The sequence below is a fragment of the Physeter macrocephalus genome, chromosome 20, assembly GCF_002837175.3.
Source record: "Physeter macrocephalus isolate SW-GA chromosome 20, ASM283717v5, whole genome shotgun sequence".
Taxonomy (NCBI): Eukaryota; Metazoa; Chordata; class Mammalia; order Artiodactyla; family Physeteridae; genus Physeter; species Physeter macrocephalus.
In genome coordinates this window covers 36,026,721-36,043,090 of record NC_041233.1, presented here as the reverse complement: position 1 = coordinate 36,043,090, position 16,370 = coordinate 36,026,721, and the positions used below count along the sequence as shown (strand labels likewise).

At 48.7% G+C, this 16,370-nt stretch overlaps 1 protein-coding gene across 1 annotated transcript in view; it reads left to right on the top strand.

Annotated features, from left to right (window-relative positions):
• The window catches only part of ANTXRL (ANTXR like), a 52,912-nt gene that overhangs the window by 13,095 nt on the left and 23,447 nt on the right, over nt 1-16,370 (top strand). The window contains exons 2-9 of the mRNA XM_007121305.2: nt 4,774-4,845; nt 6,168-6,239; nt 8,554-8,635; nt 8,741-8,774; nt 9,713-9,792; nt 9,868-9,936; nt 10,274-10,354; nt 10,446-10,506. Of these exons, the coding sequence (XP_007121367.2) occupies nt 4,774-4,845; nt 6,168-6,239; nt 8,554-8,635; nt 8,741-8,774; nt 9,713-9,792; nt 9,868-9,936; nt 10,274-10,354; nt 10,446-10,506 (551 nt within the window). The remainder of the gene's footprint in view (nt 1-4,773; nt 4,846-6,167; nt 6,240-8,553; nt 8,636-8,740; nt 8,775-9,712; nt 9,793-9,867; nt 9,937-10,273; nt 10,355-10,445; nt 10,507-16,370) is intronic.

Sequence of the window (16,370 nt, the reverse complement as noted above, 5' to 3'; positions counted from 1 at the left end):
TCGTGTTTTCATTTTCATTTGTTTCTAGGTATTTTTTGATTTGCTCTTTGATTTCTTCAGTGATCTCTTGATTATTTAGCACTGCACTGTTTAGTCTCCAAGTATTTGTGTTTTTTGCTGTTTTTTTTTCCTGTAATTGATTTCTAATCTCATAGTGTTGTGGTCAGAAAAGATACTTGATACAATTTCAGTTTTCTTAAATTTTCCAAGGCTTGACTTGTGACGCAAGATGTGATCTATTCTGGAGAACATTCTGTGTGCACTTGAGAAGAAAGTGTATTCTTCTGCTTTCGGGTGGAATGTCCTAAAAATATCAATTAAGTCTATCTGGTCTATTGTGTCATTTAAAGCTTGTGTTTCCTTATTTACTTTCTGTCTGGATAATCTGTCTATTAATGTAAGTGGGGAGTTAAAGTCCCCCACTATTAATGTGTTACTGTCAATTTCTCCTTTTATGGCTGTTAGCATTTGCCTTATGTATTGAGGTGCTCCTATGTTGGGTGCATAAATACTTATACTAGTTATGTTTTCTTCTTGGATTGATCCCTTGATCATTATGTAGTGTCCTTCCTTAACTCTTGTAACTGTCTTTATTTTAAAGTCTATTTTATCTGATATGAGTATTGCTACTCCAGCTTTCTTTTGATTTCCATTTGCATGGAATATCTTTTTCCATCCCCTCACTTTAGACCTGTCCCTAGGTCTAAAGTGGGTTCCTTGTAGACAGCCTATATAAGGGTCTTGTTTTTGTATCCATTCAGCCAGTCTGTGTCTTTTGGTTGGAGCATTTAATCCATTTACATTCAAGGCGATTATTGATATGTATGTTCCTATTACCATTTTCTTAATTGATTTGGGTTTGTTTTTGTGGGTCTTTTTCTTCTCTTGTGTTTCCCACTTAGCTGCTTTTAATATTTTTTCTTTGCATTTAATTTTTGATAATTTGATTAATATGTGTCTTGGCATGTTTCTCCTTGGATTTATCCTGTCTGGGACTCTCTGCGCTTCCTGGACTTGATTGACTATTTCCTTTCCCATGTTAGGGAAATTTTTGACTATAATGTCTTCAAATATTTTCTCAGACCCTTTCTTTTTCTCTTCTTCTTCTGGGACCCCCATAATTCGAATGTTGGTACATTGTTGGTACATAATTTAATGTTGTCCAAGAGGTCTCTGAGACTTTCCTTAATTCTTTTCATTCTTTTTTCTTTATTCTGCTCCCTGGCAGTTTTTTCCACTATTTTATCTTCCAGCTCTCTTATCCGTTCTTCTGCCTCAGTTATTCTGCTATTGATTCCTTCTAGAGTATTTTTAATTTCAGTTATTGTGTTGTTCATCACTGTTTGTTTGCTCTTTAGTTCTTCTAGATCCTTGCTAATTCTTTTTTCTTTATTCTGCTCCCTGGCAGTTATTTCCACCATTTTATCTTCCAGCTCACTTATCCGTTCTTCTGCCTCAGTTATTCTGCTATTGATTCCTTCTAGAGAATTTTTAATTTCAGTTATTGTGTTGTTCATCACTTTTTGTTTGCTCTTTACTTCTTCTAGATCCTTGTTAAATGTTTCTTCTGTTTTCTCCATTCCATTTCCGAGATTTTGGATCATCTTTACTATCATTACTCTGAATTATTTTTCAGGTAGGTTGCCTATTTCGTCTTCATTTATTTGGTCTTATAGGTTTTTACCTTGCTCCTTCATCTGTAACATATTTTTTTGTCGTTTCATTTTTTTTTTTTGATGGGTGGGGCTGTGGACAGGAGTCTTACTGGCTGTTTGGCTTGAGGCGTCCAGCACTGGAGTTTGCAGACAGCTGGATAGAGTCTTGGTGTGGAGATGAGGACCTCCAAAAGGCCTCACTCAGATCAATATTCCCTGGGGTCTGAGGTTCTCTGCTAGTCCAGTGGTTTGGACTCAGAGCTCTCACCACAGGAGCTTGGGCCCGACCTCTGGCCTGGGAACCAATATCCCACAAGCTGCGTGGTGAGGCAAAAAAAACAAAAAAGAAAAGAAAAAAAGGAGCCGTACAATAACAAAGAAGAAAAAACAAAAGAAAATTAGAAAGATAAAAATATGTTAGGAAAAATAAAAATATAATTGAAACAACTGCAACAAGGTAAAACAAAACCACAACAGAAAAAAGAAGAAAGGGTGGGGGGGGGACAAGCCAACAGAAGCAAAACAATAACGAAGTATAAAGAGTAAAATAAAATTAGAAAAATAAAAGATTTATTAGAAAAAATGAAAATATAAATGAATCAACAACAATGAATCAACAGGAAGGTAAAACAGAACCCCAGTCTAAAAACAGAAAAAATGGGATTGGGATTGACATAAATACACTAATATGTATAAAATGGATAATAAGAACCTGCTGTATAAAAAAATAAATAAAATTCTAAAAATTCAAATAAATAAAAGCCAAAAAAAGGAAAAACGAAACAAAAAAAGCCTTGGCTATGGGGGGGAGGAGTTTGGGCAGAGTTTAGGCAGAGGTGGAACTTAGGCAGGGGCAGGGTTTAGGGTGGGGCGGGATGTAGGCCGGAGGGGGTGATGTTTGAGCGTGGAGTGGGGCCTAGGCTCAGGACCCACACAGCCGCAGCTGGAAGAGGCCCTGGGGGCAGGCCCTAGGCGGGGCGACGTTCAAGCGTGGAGTGGGGCTTCTGCTTAGGACCTGCCCGGTAGCGGAAAGACAGTTCGTCCAAAGGGGGGCCTCTGGAGTGTGAAGTTCTGGGGTTTGGAGGTAAGGCCCTGGGTGAGGGTGTGTGGGTGGGGTTTAGGCCCAGCGTTGTTGGAAGGGGTCTCAGAGGGGGGTCTCCAAATACAGATGTAGGACCCTGGGTGTGGGTGTAGGGGCGGGGCTTGGGCTCTGCGCAGCAGAAGGGAGGCTCCGAGGGCAGAGGATTAGGCCCTGGAGCCCAGCAGGTTCCCTGGTGCCTAAGTGGACAGGGAAAGTGCTGGCTGCGTTCCCTTGTGTTCCTCCGTGCCCCACCCCCCGATTTCTGTATGTTGATTTTATATCCTACAGCTTTACAGAATTCATTGTTTAGTTCCAACAGGTCTTTGGTTTAGTCTTTGGGATTCTCTGTATACAAAATCAAATCATCTACAAATAATGACAAGCTTACTTCTTCATTTCCAGTTTGAATGCCTTTTGTTTCTTTGTTATTCCAATTAGCTCTAGCTAGGACTTCCAGGACTATGTTGAATAAGAGTGGTAAGAGTGGGAATCTTTGTCTTGTACCTGATCTTAGAAGCAGAGCTTTCAACTTTCCACCATCGAGTGTAATGTTAACTGTGGGTTTGTTGTATATGGCCTTAATTATGTTGCGGTATGTTCCTTCTATACCCAATCTGTTTGAAGTTTTTAGCATGAAGTGTTGTTGTAATTTGTCAAATGCTTTTTATGCATCTATTGAGATGATCATCTGATTGTTATCTTTCATTCTATTAATGTAGTGTATCCCACTTTTAAATTTGCATGTGTTGAACCATGCTCACATTCTAAGGATAAATCTTATTAGGACATGGTGTATAATTATTTTGATGTGTTCTCTTTTTTTTGAGTTGAGTACATAGTTCTATTTTTTAATTGAAGTATAGTTGACTTAAAATATTATATTAGTTTCAGGTGTTACCATTAGTTTAAAAAGTTGTCTTACGGGACTTCCCTGGTGGCGCAGTGGTTGATAGTCCGCCTGCCAATGCCGGGGACACGGGTTCGTGCCCCGGTCCGGGAAGATCCCACATGCCGTGGAGCGGCTAGGCCCGTGAGCCATGGCCGCTGAGCCTGCGCGTCCGGAGCCTGTGCTCTGCAACGGGAGAGGCCACAACAGTGAGAGGCCCACGTACCGCAAAAAAAAAAAAAAAAAAAAGTTGTCTTGCACTTTAGCATGGAAGCTTCTGATAGAAAGTTTATATTGTGGGAGTTGTCAGAGTCTAGTGTTTGCTACCCAGCAATTGTTGGACATAGCCATGTCACACACATCTGCCCAGTGCAATGGGTACAGCATGGGTTTTGAGGTGAAATCTGGATTCAGATCCATGTTAGCTATGGAAATTGTGGAAAATTCCATGACTTGCGAGAGCCTCAACTTTCTTATGAAAATGAAAATAATGCTGATATCATGGGGTTGTTCTGGAATTGGAAATCATGTATGTAAAGTGCCTGGTACATACATCTCAATGAATGATAATCTTGATAATGTTAAAAGAATCTATTCTTAGTTTCATCACTATTTGTTGAGAGATTTAGACGCAGCCTAGAGGATGCAGAATGAATGATAGGACCAACTAAGAGACTTTTGTGGGAATGGTGTGCCAGAGAGCGCTGACCCCTGCCCACACCCACACCTTTTCAAGGGGCAGGAGAGGAGTAGACAGCTAGGAATGATTTATTCGCAAGGGGAATTGAGGGACCAAAAGAGTCATATCAGAATCACTGGAGGCTTTTCCAACCAATGCATCCTACATCATTTCCTGTGGAACAGCTCCACCAGGCCTGCCCACCCATCCTAGTTTGTCACCAGAAGTCCTTCATCCATAAAAGTTCCTGAGTCCCAAGCACACAGGTCTGGTTGGTCACCCTTCCCACACTCACACTGATGAAGTCTTCACCACGGTGACCCACTGAGGTCTCTGAGGGAGTGTGGCAGCCTTCAGCTACATTGGTGGCGGGGGAGTTGCTAAAGTGTCTGCTGGAAGCTGGGGAGACAGAAATTCTGCCCACACAATAGATGCACCTCATCTGTCTGACTCAGGTTTTCTTCATTTTCAGGTCAGGCAGTGTGAACAACAACTGGATGGATATTTACACCTTTGTGGAGGATTTGGTCAAGAAGTATGACAAGTACGACTTCTCCAAGTTGCAGGGTGTTTACCCCTGCCAGGCAGAGTACACAGCTGTTTAGACTCAGTGGCCATGGGAGCCCCTCGGGTCAGGAGCACAGAGCCCAGGGCGGTGTTCTGAAGCAGAAGAGATCACGCTGGTTCCATCAGGTCTTAGCAGCTTTCTTAGCTCCTACCTGGAAGTCGGGCCATATTGTAGGGGACACAGTCTGCCCTTGAGGACCTCATAGATGAGGAAACAGGCAAACCAGTAACACAATAACTAAACACCAGGTTAAATGGTGCCAAGGGCCAAAAGAAAAGGGCGAAGGACTTATAAGGCAGATTAAAAGGAGAAAGCAAGAATTCTTAGGAAAAAAGTCAAGGATGGTTTCTCAGAGGATGTGGAATTTTGAACTAGGTCTTGAAGAATGGGGAAAGACAGGGTAACAGGAACCATCAAGGAGACTTCTTGTGCAGTGAGTGGTCTGTTCAGATGGAGAGTAGGGTTAACTCAGGAGAAAGCTAGGAGATGAGGCTGGACAGGACAGATTTGGACCAAGGTCATCAGGCCAAGGGACTTGTATTTTCTGCTGTGAACAATAGGGAGCTATAGATGATTCTTGGTCAGGGGTCTGACATGATCAAGGTTGTGTCCCAGGAAGGACAGTCTGATATTGTGGGTAAAATGTTTTGTAACAAGAATGAGGAGCAGTAGGGAGCTTATCCATGAACCTATTGTAGCAATTTAGCTAAAAGATAATGAGGGTCAATGGACCAAAAGGCAGTGGCCAGGGAGAGGAAAGGGAGGGATGTATATGAATAGCTGCCAAGAAAGAGAATGATTTTTCTATATGAGAGGAGATAAGGCAGGGAGGGCTATAAAGGAGGGAAGAGGAGTGAAGGTACAAAGAATTTTATAGAAGAGGAGAAGCCAGTTGGGAGGCCCTCATGCCAGAGGCATAGGTGTCTGTCTCCTGGTGTGTGCATGTGCACCTATGTGTGTGTGTGCGTGTGTGTGTGTGTGTGTGTGTGTGTGTGTGTGTTTGAGAGAAAGACTCTTTGGTGGAGGGGGGTGTTGGGAGCATAGGGTTGGAGCAGGATGCCATACTGGCACTTTCTTCCAAGAAGGCACCACATCTCCACAGGCCTCCTTTACCAAGATTCCTAAAGTCCTTCACTAAAGATATAGGAGCTTCCAGGGTTTGGGAAATGGACCCCAAAGCAGAAGGGTTGGGGTGAGGAACAGAGAAATTGGGATGCACCTTCTTTCTGGCTGCTCACTGGCTTCATTTTGAGCCTGTGTAACGTATACCTTCTCATGAGCCCATGCTTCCTCCCCAGCCCTAACCTGCGAATATCCTTCATCACCTACTCCACACTGGGTCACACCCTCATGAAGCTCACCTCAGACAGGTAAGTGCTGCTTTAATCCCCCAGGCAGACGTGGTGGATGGGGTCCATTGAGAGCCAGGGAGCTGACAGTTCCCACTGGGTGCAGGCTGGGCTGTCCTGGGCTCCCCTCAGTGTCCACTCTGACCTCCAGCCCCAGCTCCATGGCTCCCACTGACCCCTGGCTGTGCTGGCCCTGGCAGACCCCGTGCTGCTAGACCATCTCCGCCCCCTCTAAGCCCTGCCCTCCACCTGGCCTGTGTCCTCTCAGCGCTCTTCCCTTTTCTGAGAACTGGCTCACTGCAAGGACTCCTGGGATCTGCTGGAGCAGATGTGTGGGCCCTGTGTGAACACTGGCCTGTGTTGGGCACCTGCTCTGTGTGTCACTCTCTGCTCTGGGCCAGTGGGGGAAGAGGGGAGGCACGGTCAGAACCAGGAGGCAGGCGTGGGCAGTGCTGAAGTGCTGGAGCTTCAGTGCAGGGGAGCTTGGTCCCTTGGTGGGTCTGAGACAAGGGAGCCCGTGAGTGTGGGCTGGGGTGCGGGAGGGAAGCATGACACACCAGCATCCTAGGTGGGCCGTTAGGAGGGCCCAGCGATGTGCCCAAAGCCCTGGAGGTGGGAAGATATGGAGCTCCTGAGTAGCCGGGAGGTTCCGATGCTCATGATGCAAATGACCGGAAGCCAGGGAGTGTGTTGGTGCCAGTGCGTGGACACAGCACTCCCCATGCCTGGCTCCCAGGAGAAGCAGGGGCTGTGCTTCCTGTCAGGTGAGCTAGGGGAAGGCGTGGTTTGGTGTGTCCCTGTCTTCTGCATTTCAGAGAGAGACACCTGAGTGAGGTTGAGGTGGAAGACAGCAAGTCAGTGGGGGGCTGTCAGGCAGGTGGCAGAAAGAGAGGCGGGGGCTGGGCGGGGGCCTCTGGGGGAGGAGCTGCCCATGGGAGAGAGGAGGATCACTGCCTTCTCCAAGGCAGGGGTTCAGAGCCTGAACCAAGGGAGCTGTGCGGAGGCTCTTGAGGGTCTCCGGGGTCCTCTCTGGAAAGTGGAGGTGACGATGTCTTCCTCAAGGGAAGGTGTCAGAAGTGGGAGTGGGCTCAGGGGAGTGAAAAATGGGGTGGAATCTTAAGAAGTGAAGGGCCTGATGAGGGCATAAGCAGCCTAGCGCACAGAGCTGGGAGTAAGGATGGGGAGGGGCAGCCCAAGAAAAAGGCCCGCTCAGGCAGGCGTGAAGCCTGGCCAAGCTCAGTCCCGGGCCGAAGGCTGCGGAGAGATGAGAGCTCCAGCGTATTTGTGGGTGCTGTCAAGAAAACAGAAATCTTCCCAAAAGTGTCAGGAAGAGGGGAGGCTGTTTGTGCTGGGGTGGGCAGGGCCTGGTTTGGCCTCCACTGGCCCTGGGTCACAGCCTCCTCAGCTCCTGGGCTGGGTCAGGCAGGGCAGGACCTGGGGCTCTCAGATTGCACCTCACGGCAGAATCCCTTCTGCGCAAGGCAAGAGCCAGCCTTCAGGGACCACGTTGTCCTTAGACTTGCTGTGACTGCTCAGCCCATCACACTGGATTAGCCTGAACCTACGCCCCACCCCTGGTGTGTCCCAGTCCCATCCCCTGCTCTCTGCTTTAACAGAGGCCGACTGCCCATCCCCATGGCAGCCTGGGGTCACTGTTCTTCCTCCCACATGGACGCGCCTCAGGCCTCTTTTCCAGCTTATGGTGTATTTCTTCAGGAGCACATGAAGCCCAGGAGCCCTAGACTTAACGGAGCAGCTTGACTACTTCCTTTAGCACCGATCCAGAGGAGGAAGTGGCTTGGAGGGACCAAGTCCACCTCAGGGGTCTGTGGCAGGGGAGGAGGGGACAGGGCAGGAGTATCAGCAGAGCACCTTTCCACACTCAGCCTTGTCTGTAGGATGATACTGTGACTTCACCAGGGACCCCTTAGATGCCAGCAGTACCACCAGTCCACTGGGGGTGATGGATTCACAGGTGCGCATCCATGGGCGCTCCCCGCTCACCACGGACAGTCAAGGCAGGGCACTTGCTGAGTTCCCTGAGGTCTGCTTGCCTGAGACAGGGATGAGCCCATTGAAAGCCAGTCCCTACCCATGGGACCAGCAAAGGGACCAGCAAAGCAGCATCCTCCATACCCACTGAATAGGGGACAGAGCAGCACTGACCAAGGCCTGTCAGTGTCAAAGACACAGGCAGAAAGGTCATCACAGGGCCACGTGTGTCCTCTCTGGTCCAGGCAGGTCTCCACAGGGCAGAATGGCACCAGGACAAGTGGTCTGTTTTGTAACAGTCAACCCTCATTCCTCCTCAACCCCCTTTACTGATTTTTTTCAGAAATGAAATTCGTGATGGTCTTAGCAGACTTAAGAATATAGTACCTACAGGAGCCACACACATGCAGGAAGGATTTAAAAAGGTACAGATCCTACAGCTCTGAGAATTTATTCTGCTTTATCAAGTTCTTAGATTATTATTGGGTCATCTCACTGCCCTCCCCCAACTTTCCTTCATTTTGTTGCAGGCAAATGAACAGATTCAACAAGCTAACTCAGGAGGTAAGCTGCCTGCTGATGTCACTGTGCTCAGGTGGGACAGAGCTAGGTGCGGGCCTCAGCAAGGGCTGGTGCAGACCCAGGGCCTCAGCGAGGGCTGGTGCAGACCCACCTTGGCCAATCCTAGCACTGACCTTGGAGCAAGTCCCTTGTCCTCTCTGTGCTGCAGGTTCCTCCTCTGCGCAGTGAGGATGAATACCACCCCCAGGGATGCTTCCGAGAACCCCATGGCATCATGCATTACATTCCTTGTTCTTACTAGATATTAAGTTCTTGACCTATGGTTGGGCTGCATGAAAAAGAAAAGAGAACTTCCAGGGACGGTGAGCAGACAGGGTTCAGTTTAGGGAACAGAGACTTCCTGAGACTGCCCCCCGGCTGCCCACACTTTGTCCACCACGGTTCTGGCTCTGCCTCCTTTCCCTTGAGCCTCTTCCCTCCGGTTGACTCTCATCCTGTGACTGTGCCTCCGACTGTGGAAATGGCTGTACTTGGCCCAGACCACCTGCATCGAGACTGTAGGGTTGCAGCCCTTGTCAGTAAGGATGCATGGGCTGCTGGGGAAAGGCGGGAGCTGGGCGGGGGCTGCTGCCCAAGCAACTTGACAGTCATTCTGGATGCTCCTCCCTGTGCTCACTTGAGGGGTTTGTCCTCGTCCTGTGATGTAGCTGCAGTTGCCTTTCAGGGCAAAGGCTGTGCCACCTGCCCATAGTGAGGGTCCACTAGGAAGGGCTCTGGTCCGGTCTCAGGCTCTTCGTCTGTCAAGTGGGTCCTGGGCTGAGGCCCCTTCTCCCTCCAGGCGTTCTGGGTGGTGGGTACTCAGGTCAGGGTGACCTCTCCCCAGGACGGGGAGGAGTGGGAGCAGTGCTGCGGGCCTGGCAGCCTGAGGCAGGTCACTCCAGGTGCCTTGCTGACCAGGCCACTCCCTGCTTCTTCTGCAGAAAACAAGGTTCCCTCTATGATTATCTCCTTGACCGATGGAACCCTGGAGGAAGCGTCGTTTGAAATGACTAAGGAAGAAGTAAGTCCAGACCGTCGTTACCAGCTTTGTGCTCCACCTGTTTTGTGAATTGTACTCACACTTTTTTCCTCTTAGGCTGAAAAGGCTCGGGAAATGGGAGCAACAGTATACTGTGTGGGTGTAAAAAACTTTGAGGAAGACCAGGTAATTCAAAACAGGTAACCAGGTGCCACTCTTGAGCCCATTTGGGGAAATCTTTCAAAGGCAGCTGTCCCAGGGTCTCCAAGAGTATGGCCCTCTACCCACCCCAAGTGTCTGGACAACAGGTAGCCACTGCAGATGAATAGCAAGTGTTGTGTAAACCTGTACACCAGAGGTACGGGTGGAGGAGCTTTCCACTCCCTGAGGGTGGGCTGCTAGCAGATGCCAGCGTGTGGCCTTAGAATCCAGCATGGCAGGTGGCAAGAGCCTGTCTCCTGGGATAGGACCTGCTGCGTCCTCAACCCCTGACTGTGTGCCAACCATCTCCTCTCTGCTGTAGTTATTGGAAATCGCAGACAGCCCGCATCACGTCTTTGGAGTGGACCAAGGATTCAAGGCTCTTAAATACATCATTGAGCCAGTGAGTGAGGGCTGGACGTGAGAAGTGGGAAGGGGTAGCTTCTCGCCAAGCCTCCGCAGTCAAGCCCCTGACCCTCATCTCCCTGTTCTAGCTCGAAACTAAGTCATGTATTGAAATTACAGCTGTGGAGCCTTCCAGTGTCTGTACAGGAGGTAAGAGCTGAGTGCTGTTTTAAACACAGGGCTGTGTGTTTGTGTGAGTTGTGAATGTGCCCACTGTACGTAGTTGGTGTGCGGTGACCACATGGTTTCACTATGTGTGGGGTGTGCGTGTCGTGTGTATGGCGTGTGTGAGTGTGGTGTCTGAGTGTGTGGGGTGATTGTATGGAAATTATGGGCATAGGACTACATTGGGCATATAAGGGAATGTTTATGTGAGGTGTGTATGCTGAGTGTTGGGGGGGTGTGTATATTTGTATAATTACTTCTTTCTTCCAGTGTTACTGAGATGTAATTGACATACAGCTCTGTATAAGTTTGATGTATGCCACAAAATGACTTGACACAAAAATACTGCAAAATGATAAGTTTAGTGTACATATTTTTTGAACTCAAAACCAAAAGTTTAATTAAGAAATCAGAAAAACTTTATTTTAAAAACCCACAACAAATCACTAGCAAATAGAATCCAACAACATAACAAAAAGGATAATACATCAAGAATAATTAGGGCTCACCTCTGAAATGCAAGCCTGATTCAGTATATGAAATATCAATGTGATTTTCCTCATCAACAAAATGGGGAAGAAAAATATGATTATTTCAGTGGATGAAGAAAAGAATTGGACATAGTTCACGGTCAGCGTCATACTAGCAACACAGACTGACAAAAGCATCCAACAAATACTCACAGCTATCACTACACCCAGTGGTTCAATGGGGTCGACCTCTCCCTGAGATCTGGAACTTGACAAGGTTGCCTTCTCTCCCCTGGGAGGGTCCCTGCATTGGTGTGGGGAGGATCCTGTGCAGTTGCTTTTCTGGAAGAAGCCCTCTCTCTCAGTGAGCTCTGTGCGTGCCGGCTCATGAGTCCACATCACTGGGATTTGTGGAGCTGAGGTGGGTGGATAAGCACACGCTCCCACTGGTAACAGCACACAGCTGGATGCAGCTGGACGCAGACCCAGGAAGCTGGGCCTGGCCACTGCTCTGAACTGCAAGGCTACAGCACAGTAGGCCATGGGGTCAGACACAGCAATGTTCATATCTGAGCTCTGCTGCCCCCAGACACGAAACCAGGGCTTCTCTGGTGTCACGTGCCAGCCATGCAGTAGCCTGACAGCTTCAATTCTCTGATTATGTCCCTGAGACATACATAGGCCTGTCAAACCATAGAGGAAGATGCCCATTGTCATTCATGCCCTGTGGTGGCCCAGCTGAGGTGACAGGTGCCCACCGCACACCCCCTGCAGGCGTGGCCCAGCACTGCTGCTCTGACCTTTACAGCTGCTGTCATCTTGTCAAAAGCTGCCACACAGCATGACTGTCACTGGAGGGAAAGCTCAAGGCAGGGACCTGGACCCCAAATAAAGTAGTAGCTGTTCATCAGGCTGTCGTTCTGAATAAGTCAGTGGGCCGGGTGTGAGGAAGCCGGGAGTGGGGAGCATGAGGCACGTGCCCTCTTCAGCCTCTCGGCCTCCCTCCAGGACTAGGAAGAGGCCTCTGCTGGCCTCCCTGCCTCCAGGCCTGTGCTCCAGCCATCCTCTGCACAGGGCCCGAGGGTCAGAGAAGGCCACTTCCTTACCCCAGCCTGACCATGGAGGCTGAGGCCCCCAAGCCAGACAACCGGGCCCTCCAAGGTCCAACCTCTGCTCTAAGCCCACCTGCTGCAAAGGCTGGGGGCTGGGGGGACTGGGCTCCCTGAAAAACCTTCCTCAGCTTTACAGGGTCCAGCCCACCATCCTTTTAGGCTTTATTCTCAGGGCATCTCAATCCCAAAGCCTTTCCTAGTCAACTGGTCCCCCTGGCCTCTCACAGCCCTTGCTCTAGTCCTGTCTCTTGTCAGGCACTTGTCACCCAGTATGAATCATGACTTCTGCTTGGCTGTGTCCACAGCTTTGTTTTTTAATTTTTATCATTCAATTCATTGTTTTTATTCCAGCTTTTTATTACGGAAGATTTCAAACCTATAGCAAAGTGGAAATGAACGTACGATGGATACCCCTCTCTCCACTACCTGGGTCTGCAATTAATACCTGACTGTATCTCCTTTATCATTTATTTATCTAACTCCTCTCTCTTTCTTGACTCTCTGTTTTCATCAGTTCATCTTATTTCTTTTTTTTTTTTTTGGCTGCATTGGGTCTCCCTTGCTGTGGGCTTTCTCTAGTTGTGGCGAGCAGGGGCCACTCCTCGTTGCGGTGCGCAGGCTTCTCATTTCCGTGGCTTCTCTCGGTGCGGAGCACGGGCTTTAGGCTCACAAACTCAGTAGTTGTGGCACGCGAGCTCAGTAGTTGTGGCTTGCGGGCTCTAGAGCTCAGGCTCAGTAGTTGTGGTGCACGGGCTTAGTTGCTCCATGGCACGTGGGATCTTCCCAGACTAGGGCTCGAACCCTTGTCTCCTGCATTGGCAGGCGGATTCCTAACCACTGCACCACCAGGGAAGTCCCCATCTTATATCTTGATGCATTTCAAAATAACTTATAGTCATCAGGCTACTGGCCACATTTCTTTACCTGGGAAACAATTTTTTTTAAGATTTCTCTTTTTGAAATGCAACAAACAAGTGTATCATTTGACGAGTTCTGACAAATGCACACACCTGTGTAATCCCCAACCCTATGAAGACTCAGAACATTACATTTGCCCCCAGAAAGTCCCCTCAGCTCCCTTCCCAGGCAATCCCTGCCCCACCCCCTGGAGGCAGCTACTCCCTGATTCGTACGATGGATACCCCTCTCTCCACTACCTGGGTCTGCAATTAATACCTGACTGTATCTCCTTTATCATTTATTTATCTAACTCCTCTCTCTTTCTTGACTCTCTGTTTTCATCAGTTCATCTTATTTCTTTTTTTTTTTTTTGGCTGCATTGGGTCTCCCTTGCTGTGGGCTTTCTCTAGTTGTGGCGAGCAGGGGCCACTCCTCGTTGCGGTGCGCAGGCTTCTCATTTCCGTGGCTTCTCTCGGTGCGGAGCACGGGCTTTAGGCTCACAAACTCAGTAGTTGTGGCACGCGAGCTCAGTAGTTGTGGCTTGCGGGCTCTAGAGCTCAGGCTCAGTAGTTGTGGTGCACGGGCTTAGTTGCTCCATGGCACGTGGGATCTTCCCAGACTAGGGCTCGAACCCTTGTCTCCTGCATTGGCAGGCCGATTCCTAACCACTGCACCACCAGGGAAGTCCCCATCTTATATCTTGATGCATTTCAAAATAACTTATAGTCATCAGGCTACTGGCCACATTTCTTTACCTGGGAAACAATTTTTTTTAAGATTTCTCTTTTTGAAATGCAACAAACAAGTGTATCATTTGACGAGTTCTGACAAATGCACACACCTGTGTAATCCCCAACCCTATGAAGACTCAGAACATTACATTTGCCCCCAGAAAGTCCCCTCAGCTCCCTTCCCAGGCAATCCCTGCCCCACCCCCTGGAGGCAGCTACTCCCTGATTTCTTCCTCCACAGGCTAGTTTGCTGCTTTAGAACCTCTCCTCAGGGACTCACAGGGGATGAGCGCAGGGCCTGGCCTGAGGCACTTGGCACCGTGGTTTGGGGATTCATCCCTCCTGTGTGTTGCTGGGTTTGCCCGGGGCTTGGATCCCAGAGGCAGGCTGGCGGTGGCACCTGGTCACTCCTTTTCCTGTATGTGACTGGGCCAGGGTGAGTGTCTGCAGGAAGCCCAGCAGGTGGGGCCCAGCAGTGGTGGCCATAGGAGGACACAGTGCAGAGCAGGGCTTCCCTCTGAGGTCTGGCATCCAGCTCTGCGTCATGGCCAGAGACCCTCTGGTGGGGGGGCAGCCTGTGCAGGACAGGAGGACCTGCAGGATGAAGGCAGGACACACTGCGCAGACGGGGACACTCCTGCAACCAGCCTGGGTCCAGGCTGTCCCCCCACCGTGATAAGGTCCCCCCTTGTCCTATCCTACTCTCTCCAGAGATAACACCACAAAGAGTTCAGCTTTTATATGTAAAGACCTACCTAAGTATACTTTACAAGGATATTTTTACATTAATGGGATCATACGGTACATAGTACTTTCCAGCCATCTACATAGTATTCCATTGCATGGATGGAACAATTTATTTCATGGGCCTCCCTTGATCAATAGTCAGATTGTTCCTAATAAGTCGATACTAGAAGTCATACTGTAGGACCATCCTGATGCTTACCTCTGCGAGCTTGGGAAAGGAATTCCCTGGGGTCAAGACCAGAAGTAGACCTGCTGCCTTAAGGGGACACCCAGGTCACAGTTGGTCAGTGTCCAGTTTCTCTCAAAGTGACTGTCGCAAGCAGCACGTGGTGCTCCCAGACCCACCCGCCCCAGGGCAGGTCACATGCACCTGTGCGCCTGTGTCAGTCTCAGGCAGGCTAGATGCCCTTTTCATGCTCAGCTCCACCAGCCTTCTCAGGGAGACGCCTGCCTCCCCAGCTCCTCTTTCTGGAGCCCCCGGCTGGCCTGGTGTACAACTTTTCTTCCAGAGAGAAAGCTCTCTGTTCCAGAAAGGATCCATCTCCCTACCCGGGACTGTTCGTCCTTCTGCTGCCTGAGAGCTGGTGGGCAGTGGACTGTACGTGGGACATGCAGCCCCACAAGCCGATTTTAGACCTTCCTGTGACTTCATTTCCTTCCTGTGGTTGATACTGTTGGAGGAATTGGGGTGCAGGGGGAGGGGTTTGGGAAGCAAAAGGAGGAGCTTTCTGGACAAAGCAAAAATCCTTTACCTGGAAGTCTTTTGCTGAAATATTGAAACCATCACCCTGCCTTCCACTTTGGAGACTCACCAGAGTTCAGAAGTCCCCCTTTGGGAGCAGCAGTGCCTGGGGCACAGGGGGCTCTGTTGCAGAGGTGAAGCAGCACCCCAGCGGGGCTTGTGCTCAACAGTTCAGAGAGGTTTGTAGCCGCAACCTGAGTGCTCAAAGCCCAGTCCAGCAGCCTCAGAGTGGACCCTCAGTGACACTAGGAGTGGATCTGGCACAGGAGGTACACAGATATTGGTTCAGACAGAGCTGCTTCCTCATAGGAGTCACTTGGGAGTTCAGTTTTGGATGACCTTCTGTAACTGTGAGATCAGAGGGAAGATAGCACTCAGCCCCTCCTAACACAGACCTTTGGATGTTACCCTTGCAGAAGCCTATGAAGTGACATTTTTTGCATCTGGCCTAGATCAAAAAAGAAAGGATGAAATTGTTTGCAAATATGAGTTGGGCTTCAGCAAAGTCTATGGTAAGTAACCCCCTTGGTGCCTCCAAGAAAGAAATATCACACAACACACTGCATTCCCTTCATCCAACCAAACCGTCAAAGCCCTTGCTGCCCACTCACTGTAACCACTGTAAGGATAGAGGCAAAGTAGACAAGTGGAGGGAGAGACCTGGATGGAAGCATGGTAACCTCTCCCTTCATATGCAAAGCCGTGAAGTAATCAATCCCCCAGCACATAAAGACCTGTTTTGAAAAGGTAAAGATAATGGATAATCCTTTAGCCAGGCTCATCAAGAAAAAAAGAGAGAGGACCAAAATAAAAAAAATAAGAAGTGAAAGAGGAGAAATCACAGTTGATATCACAGAGATACAAAATTTATAAGGGAATACTACATACAACCAGTTAAGGGCAAAAAATTGGACGACCAAGAAAGAATGGATAAATGTCTAGAAACATATAATCTTCCAAGACTGAATGAGGAAGAAATAGATAATCTGCACAGACTGATTGCTAGTATTGAAATTGAATATGTAATCAACAAACTCCCAGCAAACAAAAGTCCAAGATGAAATGGCTTCACAGGGGAATTCTACCAAACTTACACAGAAGAGCTAATACCTATCCTTCTCAAACTATTTCAAAATATTGAAGAGGA